We start from the raw sequence: 17494 nt of genomic DNA on the forward strand, positions 1-17494 counted from the left end.
CTACAACTTTTAACTTCCCTCTTGGGTGAGAAAATAATTTAGAAGATAATTCATAAAGACAAACCAAAGGGCACAAGTGAAATCAGGAGACAAATGATTCACAGTCTGTAGATGTTGATGATGACCACAAAACTAACTTTTTGCACTCAAACCGAATTTTGTATTAACATGTAAAATAAGCACAGGTTTTGCACAAACAAATATAAAATTAATCAGAAATGTGGGCTGTAATTTTATCTATGGAAAAAGGGGGTTAGTTTGTATTATAAAAGATCAGCATTAATGTACAAATGCCACCACGCTGTGGTAACCAACCTTTTCATTTGCTAACATTCCACATAGCAAAGATATTTTTTTTTCATTTGTAAAAAGCGGTAAGTCAAGAACCTGGCACAAGGTCAGGAACACAAATTATCTAGAAGCACTTGGTTTGGGCTGTTCTGCTCACTAAAGAGTTTCTATAATGCACTGTTGAAAATTCTACTTATTTTGACAAGCAGTATCTGTCTCTGAAGACATCACAAAGCATTCACGAAATATGGTAGATATATAAATTAGTTTTCATCAGCTATATATCATTATTATATATATCCTGTAGCATTATCTTACCCAAGGATCACAGGAATTCAGTGCACTTTTAAATCTGTTCATACATCCGTTTTGTAAAGACTGCACTCCAATTATTTCAGTGCTTGCTGACCAAAGGAACAGAGCAATAGCTGTAAGTATGCTTACTTCATCAAGAATAGGCTTAGAGGCTTCTGAAAAACAAAAACAAATACACTGGTAGCTTACTCCAGAAATGGTTTAGAATTTATTTAGTAAAAGCCAGTAAACACAGATCAACTCACAACGAGGAAATAAATGTACTTGACATTACTTGCAACTGCATACAAATATGCATCTACTTATTACAGAATCACTTTATCATTATTGACTGTGACTGACAAAAAGCTGAGAAACTCTATTCTAATAGTTTTTTTAATAAAGTTAAACCTTCTGAAACTTAAATATCAAGGAAAAAACATGCACACTTTCTCCAACCAAGTAATATTTTTTATTTTCAATGTGTAAACAAGGGAGGAAAAACGTATTTTTTAGATTCTTTCCCCACTAAAAATATACATTGCTTCCCCCTCTCCTTGCTCTCTGCAGCTGATACAGCAGAGTAAGAAACTGATATCCAGCATGGCAACAACTTTTACTTAACATGAGGTTTCACACTGCAGACTAACTGCTCTGACAGCTCTGTATCACCAGTTAAGAACAGTCCTACTTCAACCTTTCCTGCTTTTCAGATAGTCTGTATTTGCCACTGTCATCCTTTTTTTCCTTGCACAAACTCTCATTCATGAATTTACATCAACAGGGAAAAAAAGTTGTATTTATAGATACTTCTTATTTTTTTAACGTGTGTGTGTATATAAAAGTATTGTTCTGCTGGATTTGTTGGCCAGATTGGTTCTGCTCCCCCTTGAGAGGCACAAAGACACAGCAGATACACAGTCAGCAAAAAGTAAAACAGCATGACTGCCCTTTACAGATGTCAGCTAGGCACACTCAATTTGCTTAGCCATGATGTGAAACCTCACTTCAAAAAACTACTCCAAGCATTTTAAGTGACAATTTAAAAAAAAAAATTAAATTTGTTTAAATTTTATTGAATTATGAAACTTGAAATCATAGGTAGTAGACCTTGCTTAGATTCTTCTGTGTGTGATGCGTCCCACTCCACAGAGGACTGGAAAAGGAAAACATACACTCTTGCAAGGAACTGAGAAAGATTTCGGAAGTCTGCAAAAAAAGCCTAAAGCAAGTTATGTTTCTGGAAAGAGGGACTGGGAAACCTTTGCAGTAACAAAAGGCTGGAAGACAAGAGCTGATGTGACAAATCAAATTAGAAGTTTGACTTGGTTAACACAAATCTACTGATCCTTCCCCTTCAGACATTTTCAGGATCATTTGTGATTACCTACTCACTCCCTATCTCTCACATGAGTAACTCCATTCAAGCCTCTCTTCATTCTCTCTATAGATGGCTCCTCGGGGATGTAATGGGATGTTTTTTGGCTGAACCACCATTATGTAAATGACAAATCTTTGTGTCTTTGTTTTTCTAACTACACAGCTGAGACTGTACATCTTTCTTGCTTTTTGAAGGGCAAGGCAAAGTACAAATGTGAACCAAGAGAAGTAGTCTGCAGTTCTCTAAAGAGACACAGTAGACATCCTGCTGGTGAGCAACAGGGTTTTTTTGGCAGGAGTAGAATTTTTTCTCACCACTGAAAGCTTGTAACGGTATTGTGAATATCCTACTCCAGTATGAACCTGGCCACAATTATCCCTTGCTGTCTTCACACTCACTCCCTTTAACACTCACTGTCATTAAGACTATATAAATCGTGTCAGCAAACACTTAAAAGACACACTGATTGCCATTTTTCTTGAGGTTTAATACAAAGTGTCAAGTCCCATGTACAGTACTGAATAATTACAGTTTCAGTAAAGACACCAGTTTCCCTACAAACACTGTTTTGGCAACTAAAATCTCCTTTCCTTTAAGCTATGGGGAGAGGAAAGGATGGGTGGAAATTATAGTTTGCTCAGGCTTTGCCAACATGTCTGGAGTTGCCAACAGTCACAGAAACTGAAGCATAGTCCAGGAAGTGAAGTGAATTCAGTTTGGAACACCTTTAGATTTTACTTGTGAAACATTCAGCAGATGTCAAAAAGACTGATCAATACCAGAAGGCAGATTTCCAAGTTCCAGAAACAAGTCACTAGCTGAAACTATGAAGACTGGTAAGGTCGGCCTCAGGAAAATGTAAAGCATGAAATAATCACATCAGAACAGTGTTCAAAATGGAAGAGGAAAGTCTGAACTAGTACAGAAAAATACCCTACGGAAAGGACCTTAGCAGTGGCAGGCTGCAAGGTGAGTTGCAAAAGGCAGAATTTATGACAGGAGGTTATGATCGACATGGTCTGTTTTCTTTGACAAACAAGGACAAATCTGGGACAGGAGTCTTTTCTTAAAGCCAGTGCTGCGCTTGTCTTCAACACAACCTATTAAGTAACTGATCAGTTATGCTCCGTGCACTCAGGTCTTTCTCCCATTTCAATTTTACAAGCAATTCATCACTGCTTATAATCCACAACACTCAGCTATGAAGCCTATTAAATTACAGGCAGATAAAATACTTGCCTTTTCATTACAGCAAACCCCAGTTCTCTTTAATTTTAACTCTCCTGCACTGGGAGACCACTTACCAGGTTGAGAGTATTCCAAGATAGATGCCAGAGTGCTGCGGATAAGACCTGTCCATTGTTTCTGAGTTTCATCAGTCTTGACTGTTGGAAGAGTGACAATAGTTTTTATCCCTTGAAGAGCCGCACTGACTGGAGGTGGGACCTGATTATCTGCCGATTTTACTGCTGTTTCTTTCAATACTCTTGTAATCAGAAATAGGATAGTGGGTAAGATAGTCATACATCCTAACAAAAAATAATAATAAAAAAAAGACAAAATAGAATTTCTTAAGTTAATTTCAACAATTGTGGTAGTTAACCTCTTTGGCTTTCCCAATATGGATAGATATGGCTTGGAGACAAAGGAGATACCAAGATAAACTGCAATTCAGGTAACAAATAATACGTGCCATTCAATATTTTATCACCAAATTCATTCACCAGTACTACTAAGTGTATTGTAACACAAGTCATACAAACAAACACTTAAAATGTCACTGTCAATTCAGGAATGACCAATCAGCTATTGAAGATTTGCCCTACATGGCACGTGATACATGGTATGTATCACATTGAACCCATCCAGGCTGTTAAGTATCTTAAAACAGGATCTGCCTATCACTAGGGTGCTATAAGGTAAACAACAGTAACAGGTCTGGAAACAAGTATTCAAACCAAGTCATGGCACTTTCCAAGGAAGCTGGTATGGTACAAGCCCCAGAAGCAAAGTAAGAAATTTATCTGTGTCTCTCACATCCTGGGCAAAAGCTGTAGCTGACTGGCTATTCTACAAAGGAGATAAAATCATTCTCCTACTGCACTGATTTTCTGAAGAAATCAACGCCTATCTGTATGTTTTGTGCAGCCAGTCCTGCAGATGCAAGTTCCACGTACTCAAGAAATACTCGTCAGGTAACACATAACCTGGCTTTAGACACATGGGAACTTTATTAGAATGAGTTTCAATAATACATGCAGACTTTAATCCCCTGTAGGACTGAAGAAAGGGTGCTGTTTGGTTTAGGCATCTAATATCAATCTACAGGTTATGTCAGACAGTCAAGTCTGTTTCCATGTCTTTTCTGTGCCTCATTTTCTCCCATCTGGAAACACAAATCCCTCCATTTTCCTGCTTCTGGGAATTCTGCAAGGATAAATACGCTAAATGCAATAACAATGAATGGAAAGGACTGCTCGAGGTCATTTAGTCCAACCCCCTTTTTCAAAGCAGCAGTTCCTCTAGATCAGACTGCCCAGGATCTTGTCCAATGGGGGCTGCACGATGCTCATATTTTAAATAGAGAGGAAGAAATAAAAAACCCCACTTCATCACAGAAAGCGATGAATTCTCTTTGTTCACAGTTTCACTTACACCCAAAGGCTGAATTACAAAAAATGTTTGTGCATATACTATCCCCACCTCCCTACAGCTATTAGCTGGCTGCATCTTCTGGATGAGGAAAAATCCCAGCTCCAGCAGTCCCTGTAGCCTAACAATGGTTTCTGAGCTACTGTCACTGGCCACTTGCCAAACACTGGGAGTCATGCCTCCACTTCAGTCAACAGAAGTAGTACTGTTACTCTTTTTACCCACTCTCCTTTCTTGTCACTGCCCGTCCTACCCCCACCCCCACCCCCCCAAAAAAAGGCCAGGGGAGAAAGGAAAGAGAATAAGGAATCCAATATAAACAGTGCAGGACTCCAGATCAGCTAAAAATCAACCATTTTTTAAAGAACTGTAAGACACAGATTGTCTGTTTGAAGGCAGCCCATGTTGTGTCCTGAGCATGACTTTGTCCAGATACGTTATTTACCATGCATCTCATTAAGGGACCAACCTCTAAAATGTTTTCTCTACTTCAGTGTGTGAAACTTCCCAGAGATCCATGAGACAACTCTTAAGCAATTTGTTCTCTGAAAAGCAAAACTCAAAGAGCACAGCTTCCCAAGCAATTGTGTCCTTTACCCCTGAACTCCACTCAAGTGCAATTACCCTAGTTTACACATATCCTTTGTGACAGTCTCCCTGGGCAGAAGAAAGCTCCATTTAGTTTAGAGTCACATTTGGGATGACTGACAGCCAACGGCTGCAAAACCAAGTGGACCACAGCTGAATTGTGCTTTTTTTTCTTCAGTAGGATTTTCCCTTTTCATCCAGCTGCTGCTTTTCATGAACTTCTCAGGAATTTAACTATCTCTGAGATGTCTGTGGTTTTTCATAATATGATTAAAATTGGCAAGAAGTTTCAAAATCATGAAAAAAGGGAAAAAAACAACAATAAAATCATAGTGATATAAAGCCCACTTCCTCAGCAAACCTGCAGTACATATGCAAATTTAGACTCAATTTCCTTCAGGTTGCTCAGTGGAAAAGCTTGAATTCTTAAGTTTATTTTAGAACCTAAACATATTTTTCAATAGATGACCCGTAAAGTACCCCATTAAAATATATTTACACTTTGCTCTTAGCATCATATGCGTACTACATTTCCCCTACAGTAACCACTCATACATACTTTGTCACGATACCTTACCTGCTGGAGAACACAGAGAAGGCAGGTCAGACAGTATAGTAACAGTGGCAGCCACAAGACGAGCACTGTCCTCAGAGAGGTGGGACTTGGCAGCAACGTGACTTGGAGAATCTGACACTTTTGAACTCAGATGGGGCATATGCCGTACTAGGATAAACATGAGCAATTCCATGGCCGCAAAGACCAGAGACTTTCCAGGCACAAGACCACCACTCTCACCTCCCTCTCCTAAAGCAAGAGGATTTTCTTTTTCCTGAATATCATCTTCATCTGAAAAAAAGGAAAGAAATGTCTAAGGCAGCTGAAAGAAATCCCACACCAAAGATTACATGTAACGCTCTTCAAAAAAGAAGCGAAAAATCAGAAGAAAAACTTGCTTCGCAGTAAGATACGACAAACATGGCTCATGTCAAGCTAAATGATTTAGCTAGAATGACTTAAAGGGGTTTCAAATGCTTTAGAAGTATTGTGATTGCAACAATACTTAATAAAAATCCTTCCAGAAATAGAAGAAAAAAAGAAGTAGTAACACTTACAGAAAATAAAAATGCAGCAATTATTTTGCATCTTTAAAACTGATTGTAAAATTAACAGCAATAACTGCCAAGTAAATAGGCATGGTATTTTTTTTTATTATTTAATAGATATTAATTAAATGTTCCACCCTGCAAAATCTTGTTTCACCCTAAATTGATTATGAAATAAGAGAACAGAAGAGCATTGTAGGATTCTATGTCTGAGTTCATGATTTCAGTGTATTCAGTTCAAAAAGTCTCTCTTTTGAATGGCAGCTTGGCCAGCTGCAGTCTTTCCTTCTCCCATTAAACAGCAACAGAGATTCAGTAAGTCAGAGCTGGCCTGCACCACCCCTATGGAGCCCTTATGAATTTAAATGATTAGTAGTGTTATATCACATTCACTGATTTGAAAAATGCAACTTACTGGGCCTACAGTAAACAATTCTATTAATTCATAAGAAGGAACAGAGCTTGCATTTTTAGCTGTGCTGGTTCCTCAAGTTCCAGCAAAATCCTCTCTCTGTTTTTATGCAGAAAATGGGCAAAAGCTAACAGTTGTGTTGTTGGTTTTTTTCTCAACAGTATATTGTGCCAGACTAAGATGGTAGTTTTCCTTAGCAAGAGAATATTCTCTGGGTTTTACCCTACTACTTCCAGGTAAAAGAAAACATGGCAGATCTAACCTAACCATATACCAATGAATTACCTGCCAGGCTGCCACTTGGAAACTAAACTTCCTGGCAAAGATGGAAACAGTAAATCCAATGTAAGATTTTAAAAGAAATGGTACATGGACGATTGAGCAGGGAGATGCTCTGTTAAAAAGGAAGAGGTTACTTAAAAGCAAAAGTAGCTTTCAGACTGATGCTAATACCTGTGTCAAGGATATTCTTATATAACATCAAAATAAAGTAATGAAATACGCTGATGAAAAGCTTAAGCAAAACTGCCAGAAGCTGAAATATCATATGAGAAGAAGCAGGGATAAAAGAAGGAGGAATTAATTTTACTAAAGTTCAGTAAAGGGCAAGTAGAGGAACCGGATCTATGTGTATCAACTCATCAGAGAATCTCAGAAAAAATTAAGTTGAAAAGGACATCCATAAGTCATCCAAGTCCAATCTCCTGTTCAAAACAGGGCCAACATGAAAGCTAGGGCAGGTTGCTCAGGGCTGATCTAGTTTTGAGTCTCCAAGCATGGAGATGCCACAACATCCCTGGGCACCTGTTCTGCCACTGCACCACTCCCACGGTGACAAATTTTTTCCTTGTATCCCATCTGGATTTCCATTGCTGCAACTTGTGTCTGTTGCCTCCTGTCCTTTCAGTATAGTCTGGATTGTTCTACTCGTTAAATCTCCTTTAAGAAGGGGGATTGCTAGTCTATCCTACGTTAACCCTCTCTTCTGCAGACTAAACTAGTTCAGCTCTCAGCCTCTCCTCATGTGTCACATACTTCACCACCCTAAGCAGCTTAGTGGACCTCCACTGGACTTCCTTTGTTGACAACTCTTACTCAAGAGGAGGGTGAAGGGTGAAGAAAAGTCGACACTGCTCCAGATGCATCTTCACAAGCTCAAGTTGAAAGGACAATCATCTCTCTTTATCTACTGGCCATGCTTTTCTAATGCAGCCCCGTTATTCCATCCCAGATCCAAGATACTGCATTTGTCTTTGCTGAACTTCAGCAGGTTCTCGGTCCTGCAGCTCAAGATTCCCCTGAAAGGCAGCACTGCCCTCCAGTGTATCCACCACTTGTACAATTTGTTATCATCCATAAATTTGCTGTCCTATCATCCAGGTCATTATTGATGATGTTTAACAGTAGCAGACCCAATACTGAACTCTGAACGAATCCCAGGTGCAACCAGCTGCCAGTTAAGACTCAAATCACTGAACTCAATTCAAGCACTGCAGCCCAGCCAGTCATTCTCCATCTCTCCAATATGACAATGGTATTATGGGGTACTGAGTCAAAAGCCTTGCAAAAGTCAAGGTAAACAATATCCACCACTCCCCCTTCACCCAAAGCCAGTTATTTCATCACAGAGGGTAATTAGGCATTATTTTTCCTTGGTAAGTCTGTGCTCACTGTTTCAAATCACGTTCTTCTACTTCAGGTACTCCAAAGTGGTTTCCAAGAGAAGTTACTCCAAATCTTTCAACATACGCTGTAGGCTTACTGGCATGATATCCCAAACCCCACCCCACATCTTTGCTTACTGAAAGTTAAGACCTAGCATCTATTTTTTGCCATTCACCGGAAAGCTTTCTTGAGCACCAAAGCTTTGCAAAGATGACTACAGCAGCCTTAGTGTCATCAGTCAGCTCCCACAGATATACCCCATCTGGTCCCAGGGCACGTCCAGCTTTTACCTAAGCAGTCCCTAACCTGATGCTCATCTACTTTAAGTGGATTCTCTCCCCTGAAGTTGCTCACTAGACTCAGAGACACAGGAGGACTAAGCAAAGGAAAACGCAGTGCCTCAGCTTTTCCCCCCTCAACATGTTTTGTCATTACATCACCCAATCCATTCAGCAGCTTGTTCAAACTTCCTTGGGTTTTTTGCTGCTTTTATAGATACATAAAAACCCTTCTTGTCACACTTGACATTCACCACCAGTCTCAGCTCCAGCCAAATTGTGATCTTCCTAATTCCACTTCTCCAAACCTGCGCAAACGTCTTCAGTAGTCTTCCTGGGCAGTTTGCCCCCCCTTCCACAATCCATACTCTTCCTTGTTATATTTGAGATTGATTAGGAGTTCCCCTTCAGCTAAGTCAGCCTCCTGCCATGCTTATTTAGCATCCTGTACTTTTGGATGAACTGGTTTATGTCACCGAAGATGAACCATGTCTTTTTCCTTTGCCTGCCTAGGAAGCTTACCCCAAGATGTCCTTTGTAAGCTCCCTGCACAAGCCCAAGTCTGTCAAGTCAGGACAAAGCTTTTGCTCTGCTGCCTGCTTTCTTCACTTCCTTATGATCATGAACTTCACAATCTCACAGCTGCTACAGCCACAGCTACCATCACCCTTCACAACCACTTCTTCTGTATTAGCAAGGAGCAGACCCACTGAGCACCTCCCTTATTTGGGCTGTCCAGCATGCAGGCTGAAAAAAATCCTGTGCCTAATATACTTCTGAAAGCTTCAGTTTGTTAGCATCCTGTAGTGTTGCCCTTCCAGCACATGTCTGGGGGGGGTAAGAGTCTCTTGGGAGATTCCCACAGCTCGTGATTGGAAGGCTTCTTCCAAGTTGGTTTAATATGGCCTTCACCCACCTCCTCTTCTTGATTAGGCAGTCTGCGGCAAACAAGAAAAGAGTTCCTAACTGGTATCACCCTTTACTTCCTCTTAGTGCTATCAGTTTTGAGCTATCAAAGACGGACGGCTGGCCCTACCTACCCTGACAGCTTGTTCCTCTTCTCTTGCCAGATCTCTACAGTGTTCTCCAACCGGACTTCTGGAGATAAAGCCTTTTGTTGTGGAAGTCACAACCTTGCAGCTTCTACCTTTATGCAAGTCTCGTCCTCCAGGGCTGTATTTTCAGCATAGCCTATGGCCGTCCCTCCTTCCACGACACATGGGGTTTGGGCTCCTGAACCTGCAGGATCTCTATGAAGAGCGTGTCATTCTTCCATTTGCCTTTCCTGACACTACACAGTGTGCTCAACTTCACATCTCACAGGTAAGGCAAATGTCACCTTCAGCTCTGGCTGCACAGAGAAGCACCTGGAAAACAGTCACATCAGGATTTTCGTCTGAATTTCAAGCCAGCTCATTAGACCTCTGATGTGCCAGAGGTGATTGTTGCTCGGTCAGCAGATTGTGTCTTGCTGTATGTCACTGCCATCATTATGCTGACTCTACCAGTCTTGTATAGTCTTGAGCAGCACTTCTGGGCGGCATGAGCATGCTTTTCCATGCCAACTGCCTTGCTCCTGTTTGCACACCCTGTTCCAAGAGCTCCTGGTTGCTGACAATGTCCTGAATGTCAGTGAAGTAAGAACCCAGACGCAAGTCAGCTCCACTTCCTGGCAAAATCTCCTGGACAGGTAACTTTTCACACTGGTTCCAGTAGCAGTTCAATCACCCCATGAATGTTAGTTGTGCCAGGGATGTGTACCACAAGACCCTACACTGGGGGCTGAACCACTAAACTTCACAAAAAAGGTCAATGAAATGCTAAGGAGGCAGTCAATAGAGAAACATCAATGAAACTGAGCAAGGTATTAGTAAGACCTGAAGTAGTGTGCTGGGTATTACTTTCATATTCACAAAAAATGAGTGAAAAGCATGACATGAAGAGAATAACCTCTAGAATGATCAGAGGAAGAAAACCTACTTTTTACAAGAGTTAGGAATCAGCAGGTAGGATTATGAATACATCAAAAGTGTCTGTGGAATACACAGCATTTTCCTCCTCAGTGTAACCATACTCTAATATATTTGAGTTCCTTTCCCAATATGAAAACCTGTTGCTTATTTACTCTGCAAAGCAAGCCGTGTTTTCAAAATCTTACTTAGGGTGTTCCTTTTTTCCTGCAAATAATCTTGAGCTGCTCTTACTATCTGCTGGACAACTCCTGTAACCAGTAGCTGGACAGAAGGAGGATCCCAGGTCAGGAGGAGTCGGTGAAGCACACTCAAGAGTTCAACACCAAGGAGCTTGAGCAAAACAAAATACATATTAGAAAAATTAATTAGGACTTAACAATTCCTAATTGTTATGTCACTTGCATATGATGAGCAAATATTTTTCTCACACAAAAATAATTACAGGTTTTGTAATCATCGCAGATGAAAGACCAAGACCTAGAAAAAGCTGATTGTTACAACATGCTCATACAGTACCTGATCCTCTGCAATATGGATCCTGGCACAAGGGGAATCCAATAAAGTATGAAGTGCTTGTAAACAAGATGTAACATGCTCAACAGGCTCCTCAGGTCTTGGGGAACACAGAAACTGTATACTAACACCTGAAAAGAACAATAATTAAAAAGAATGTTCACGTCATCCTAAAATCAAGTTTGCTTTTTTAAAATTTCTCTAAGTATAGGCAGGTTCTTAACAACTTTAGAAAGACACAAGTTCCTCTCAATTATTCTTCCCTCAAAGGAAAAGAGTTTATGTATTAGAAATAGAATTGTTTTTGCTTTCTCTTCTGTATCATGTCTTCCCCAAAACTGGGGGAAAAAAATAATAAACAGTGACAGCAACCAACTTCAGAGTACTAAATGGAAATTCATACTTGGTTCTAAAGATCTGTAAGTCAGACTTATGAATCCTTCAATTGTAAACTGAGTTTTATTTTATTGAACTCTTTTAAAAATGTAAAGATAACTGAGATAAAGTCAAGCCTCAAAAATTATGCAATATTCATATTATACATATGGCAATCTAAATCTGGTTTTAAATATCTGTAATCTCAGAAAACTGTTGGCATTCCTCAGAATAAGTGATCACATCCTCCTCTTAAAACTGTTAAATAGCAACAAAAGGAAACAGTGAGTGCTATTCACTGATGTAAAAGTTACTCCACATGTCTTGTCAAAATATCGGTCTCTACTGAAATGTGTTTTTCTGAGGGTGTGTATTTTAATTAACCTTACAGTTTTTGTGTCTTTGAAGCATAACATTTTGTATCCTCTGAACTATATTACAGTGTAGAACAGTTCCTACTCTGTTTATTCAATTACATGAATAAACTAGATAAACAACTTGTCTATAAAAATCACAGTAACGACACCGACAAATACTCTGTCAAAGCTATAAAGAACACTAGAAGCAGAGAGATAGAGAGGAGGAGACAGAGATATGTTGAAACATTACTGTCCAGACACATGATGCATTTTAAACTTCCTAGATTTCAAGCAAAGTACCTTTTCTTATTCCCATACCATTTCGTACCATAACGTGCTGCTACTGAACTCTAAACCTGTAACTCTTACCCAAAATTAAGTGCATTCGATCTTTGTTTATCTCCAGTAAAGATTTAGTGGTAGGTGGAGTTCCAGGTGTCTGGTTTAACGTAATGGACATGGCACGTTTCTGTGCATTGGGTATGGCTGCAGCAGTCTCTTCTGTTGACTCTGAAGCATTAAATCCTGTGCTGTTTAGCCAAAGTGCCACTGCATGTAGTATGGGAGCCCAGGAGTTTCGGTAATGCAGTCTAGCTGTATCTATTGTTTCTGGAGTGTAAAATGCTCCCCCTGTTAAGATTAACAAAGCAAAGTTCTGAAATTCTCTGCAAATTATAAACAAAAAGCATGTACTCTTAATTTATTATTTTATTTACTTCAGGTGTGTTTGATCATGTACGTATTCAGATGTAATGCAGTGCAGTCCAATTCTCCTTGTGAAGGTACAACATTACTACTTCTCGTAAGAAAGTGCAACGGCCACAATGGAACAGTAAGCAGAATGCAAGAAAAGCAGGCAAAATCAACAGGTTTTGCAGCATTTTTCATATACAACACTTATTCTTAACTCAGTAAAATATTGTAAGACAGCACCCACTCTAATCTCAAGGGCTATGTTTTTCTTACAGTAAACCTTTTCTTGTATTTGATATCAAAGTATTAGAAGTATAAAAGTATTCTTAATTCTACAAAGACATAGCTTTAATGATCTCTGACCCAGATAAAGAATATCTTCATTGCAGATTGGAAGGGGAATCATTGAAGACTGAAGACGCAAACTTCAAACATACATTCCTATTACACATAGACAGAAATCTATCACTTGCATAAAAAACGTGCCTGCCAAGTAACTTATGGAATAATTCTGAAGTCTCAGCTAAGGGTTTCTTTCTGTTTTTCACACCACCACAAGAAGAAATTCCAGTGCTTACCATCTGGTGGAAGCTGGGTAGCAAATTCAGCTGGTAAAGTTAAAAGAGCATAATCTTTCAGTGCAGCTAGCCAGAGACGGCTAAGTGCAGGCAGCTCAGGCTGTACAAGTGTTATCAAACTGTCTGGTGGCAATTCGTCTACGGTACCAAAATCATCCTCATCCTCCTCTGTGCTCTTTGAAACACGCTTTGGTTTGGTCTCTGCTTCTTTCTTAATTTTCATGGCAACCACATACACCTAGAAGAAAAACAGATATGAAAGTACATGCTGCAAGATCCTAAAAAGAAAAAAAAAAAAGCAGCCTTGCCCAAAGTAACAGAATTCCATACAAGGAAGCCTTACCAGAAAATTACTGGGAAAAAGAGATTTGCAATACTTAAATTTTACTTAAATATTTTTTCTTTTACTTCTACTAGTATATAACACTTAAGAGGCATAAATGGCACTTTCCTAAAACAATCTGGCTACACACTCTTTTTCTTAAGAAGTGTTAATTACTGCTGATCTACACAGCCATACTGATTTAGTTAGATCAATGCATCCTTATTGCAAAGATTTCTTTGACCTACATTAGATAATTGCCACTTTCTGGGAGCAGATTAGGCAACATGAAGGCATGAAAATGGCTTTAAACGTGTTACATGAATACAAGAACATTATATGTTTGCCTTTGATAGACGCTATGAGAGGATAAAAGGATTTTCAAAAACTTAGATAAATATGGGAATAAGCAGAAATATCAGAAAAATACAGTAAAAATACGCATTTTTAGAAAAGAAATAGGGCAGAACTAAGTGTCATCACACAACAGATGCTCAATATGCTCAATACCAAAGCTGAAAATTACAGTATGGGGTGCTTACCATTACACTGCTGAAATGTTAATACTTTCCTTTGTAATTTCAAAAGTAACTTTCACGGAAATTTAATGAAAAAACCCCACAACACAAACCTTTAAGCACTACACTAAGAGAAACAAAAATACCATTTGTGTAGTTATATGTAGAGCTCTATAACGTACAAGTAACATTCCAGGAATCCAGACAACATAAGTAATACTAATTCTGTCTTTTGTAAATACTTGGAGATTTCTGATATTCCAGGTATTTCCTACCAATAGCTACATTAAACCCATCATTTATTACAAACAATTTGACAAACTCATAGTTATTTAACTGCAATATTTTCCCAGAATATATTTTAAGGTTGTTTGGGTTTTTTTGTTTTTGTTTGGTTGGTTTGGGGTTTTTTTTTTTTTAATTTTAAAAGCAGTAAGATGGGATGGAAAATCAAAATCTGATAGGGTGTGAGTGTATTTAATAGAGAGAAGTGCAGTAAAATCCAGCAAAACAAAGAACAACCAAGCCTCACTGTAAATATGGATCAACAGAATGGCAGAAAGGGACAGAGAAAGATACAGAGATGAAAACATCCCAGGAGTGGTATTGCAATAGGTAAGGAGGAGGGCAGGTGCAAGGCTCACTGCACAGCCAGTGAGGTCTGAGGCTGCTCTTACGCTGCAAAATCTTTTCAGACTTCTAAAGCTTTAATGGTCAGTATTTACCTCAGCCCACGCTTTCAGAACTGCAAGTTTTTCCATAGTAGTCGCACTCTCTCGGTAAAGCTGGCTAGAAGATCCCTTTCCTGCTTGCACTTTATCCAGGGAAGAGACAAGAAGGTTGTGAACTCGACGGAGATCATTCAGGTCACTTACAACCCCACTTCCTATCCAAGCGCTACATACCTAGACAACAAAGTTTAGAATAATTCTAAACTAGCAAGAAAACCAACAACCTTAAAAAAGAAAAATAATAAATAATAATAAAAACCCCCAACACCGAAAACAACCACCACAAAACCACTTAGCAGCTCTCTTCCTGCTTAATATAAAAACATTCTGAGGTTTTCTTTTTTTTTCCTCCCCATCCATGGTAGCAGAATTGCTCAGCTGAGCTGTTACAAAGGCTGCGTTTGCAAAGCATATTACAATGAAACTTAATAGATACATGGAAAATATTTTAAATAGTTTTTTAATCCTCCATAAAGAGGTAATAACAATGTTTTAATTCTGTTCCCAAGTGTCTGGTCAAATCATTCAAGTCATTGCATTCACTGTGAAGAATCACAGCAATCAATACAAGTACATCTTTAAAACCTCACATCTCTCAAATTACATACTAAGGCTCCATACTAATGAGAAGCTTTCAAGATCTAGAAATGTGTGAAATAAAAATCTTTAAACAACTGGGCTCTGACCTGGAACCATCAGGTCTAGATCTAGAACAATCAACAAGAGACATGGTGGACAGACAGTTGGATGTCTCCCCACTTTTCATTTTAATTAAATGGACTGAAACAGGTACTTAAAATACAAACATCATACAGATCAGCTGCTCCTATCTAATGCTATACATTGGCATTCATCCTCTGAAACATTTTCACGCCCAGGCATAATGCAGGCAAAAAAATAATTCTGGTGCAGCTGCTTTTCTACAATAGAAAAAGGGACAACCTCTTTCAGAAGAGCTGCTTTGATTCTGGTGGTGATTCCACAAAGATGAGGAACAGAAGCAAAAAAAAACCACAGAACTCAAAGCAGTTCAGGTTTTACAAAGGTTTTTTTTCATGACATTTTTGTCCTATCTCCAATTTATTCGTTTTGCTTTTAGAGAACCAGTTCCATGAAAGCCTTTGGGGAAGGGCCTTTTATGATCTAGAATGATGGACATACTTAAAATAAACACAAAAAGTATCCCAAAGGTGCACCAGACCAGGCTGCTGAAAATCTGTCACAAATCCTTAATTCATTTACAGTAGGGCTAAGACCAGCTTCGCTCTCGCTGCTGGGCAAGTCAACAGATGTTTCAGTAATGACACAAAACTGTAGCAACACCAAACTCATGCAGTGCAGCTCATCTCCATCCATGTAACTTCTAGAGAGTTAAATTCCCAAACCTCAGCTCCAACCATTTGACCCTGTAAGTGCACACATCCACTTTGAAACTGGTTGAACAGGAAGATGTTGACAAGTTATAAGGAGTGTGCATGTTTTCACACAAATTGCTTCATCTAGCTTTAAATGCACAGAAACATTCTGTAAGGTGAGATAAACATATTCTTTCCTATGTATAGGTACCAAATTATGCCCTATTTGATCTATCCTTACAATTTTTGCTGGAAATGGAGAGTATAACACAACACAAAATCACGGTTCTGCTGGACCAAGATTTACTAAACAAAACTCACATACACCAAGTTATAATTTTAAAACTGATGTTTGTTCCCTAAAAGGACTTCTGCACTTCTGAGGAACAAAATATATTACTAGGCGATTCCAAAGCTGTTGCAAAAACATCACAGCTTAGTAGGTTTACAAAATTTGGCAGCCCTTTGCTGCTACTTCTCTTCTGCATCCTTCTTTGAAAGTGAAGGAAAAACAATTTGGCTTATACTGTCTGAACATTTTCCTCTGTACCTGGCAGGCCTTTGCAATTATATCAGATGGTGTATCTTGGGAAAAAGCTGGCCTCAGAGCAGCTCCAACCTGTTGATAGAAAGAAAAATTCCAGAACAACAGTAACACAGCATTCTTCATCTTGCCCTGTTTAAGGCTAAAGCACATATACAGAACAAGCAAGACAAGATTGCCAATTTTGGCATTATAGTTACACCCCAAGCTTATCCTTGAGGTCTAGCAGCCATTTGCAATAGCATTCCTTAAACAAAAAAATTGTAAACCAGTGTTTTCCTGCCTGCCCACTGCCTTTTTAAGCCTCAACTACCTTTGTCAAATATGTGGTATTATATCTTCCTTCTGTTAATGAGTAACTTTTTAATCGTTAAAGTATTATGGGTGCAATTTATGCTAAGGCTCAAGAAGCCAATGACTTTTTGATGTGCAAAGGATGTGAAATGAAATGCTTATAGTTGGATTTGCCTCAAGTTCCCAAAATGACAAAAAAGCCTTTTAGGCAGCTGTTATAAGGCAGCATTTTTCTGAAACAAAAGGAACCAAGTCAAAGAGAGAGAAGCAATGGTTACAGCACTACAGAAGGAAAAAGAAAAAGGCAGGAAGTGAAAAGGATGAAAGCTGCCTTTAAAAAGCACTTGCAAAGATTTAGAAAACACAGTGAAGACAAAAGACATGAAAAAGTTAAGCTATCCAACAACATAAATCAGTAATACCCCAAAATAAATCTTCCAGCTTCCCATTCCTATACTTTTGTAGTCTTCATTTAAACTGAATTCCCAAGAAAATTAATTCCCAAGAAAACAGATTTATTAGGTTCAATCTGGAACTCGATCAGCATTATTTCCCAATTCCTAACTCTACAAAT

General features: G+C 38.9%; 1 protein-coding gene across 6 annotated transcripts in view; it reads right to left on the minus strand.

Moving 5' to 3' along the window:
- HEATR5B (HEAT repeat containing 5B) overlaps positions 1 to 17494 on the minus strand; it is a 59253-nt gene that overhangs the window by 6992 nt on the left and 34767 nt on the right. For 4 of the 6 annotated variants that reach the window (XM_055816495.1, XM_055816496.1, XM_055816497.1 and 1 more), the window contains 9 exons: positions 16633 to 16701; positions 14722 to 14901; positions 13157 to 13394; positions 12255 to 12515; positions 11155 to 11282; positions 10824 to 10968; positions 5784 to 6053; positions 3271 to 3495; positions 610 to 761 (listed from right to left, as the gene is read on the minus strand). In XM_055816495.1, coding sequence (XP_055672470.1) covers positions 610 to 761; positions 3271 to 3495; positions 5784 to 6053; positions 10824 to 10968; positions 11155 to 11282; positions 12255 to 12515; positions 13157 to 13394; positions 14722 to 14901; positions 16633 to 16701 — 1668 coding nt within the window. Of the gene's footprint in view, positions 1 to 609; positions 762 to 3270; positions 3496 to 5783; positions 6054 to 10823; positions 10969 to 11154; positions 11283 to 12254; positions 12516 to 13156; positions 13395 to 14721; positions 14902 to 16632; positions 16702 to 17494 lie in introns of those variants that run through there. The other 2 variants (XM_027788473.2, XM_027788474.2) reach the window with 2 other exon arrangements.

Source organism: Falco peregrinus, chromosome 11 (assembly GCF_023634155.1).
Source record: "Falco peregrinus isolate bFalPer1 chromosome 11, bFalPer1.pri, whole genome shotgun sequence".
NCBI lineage: Eukaryota > Metazoa > Chordata > Aves > Falconiformes > Falconidae > Falco > Falco peregrinus.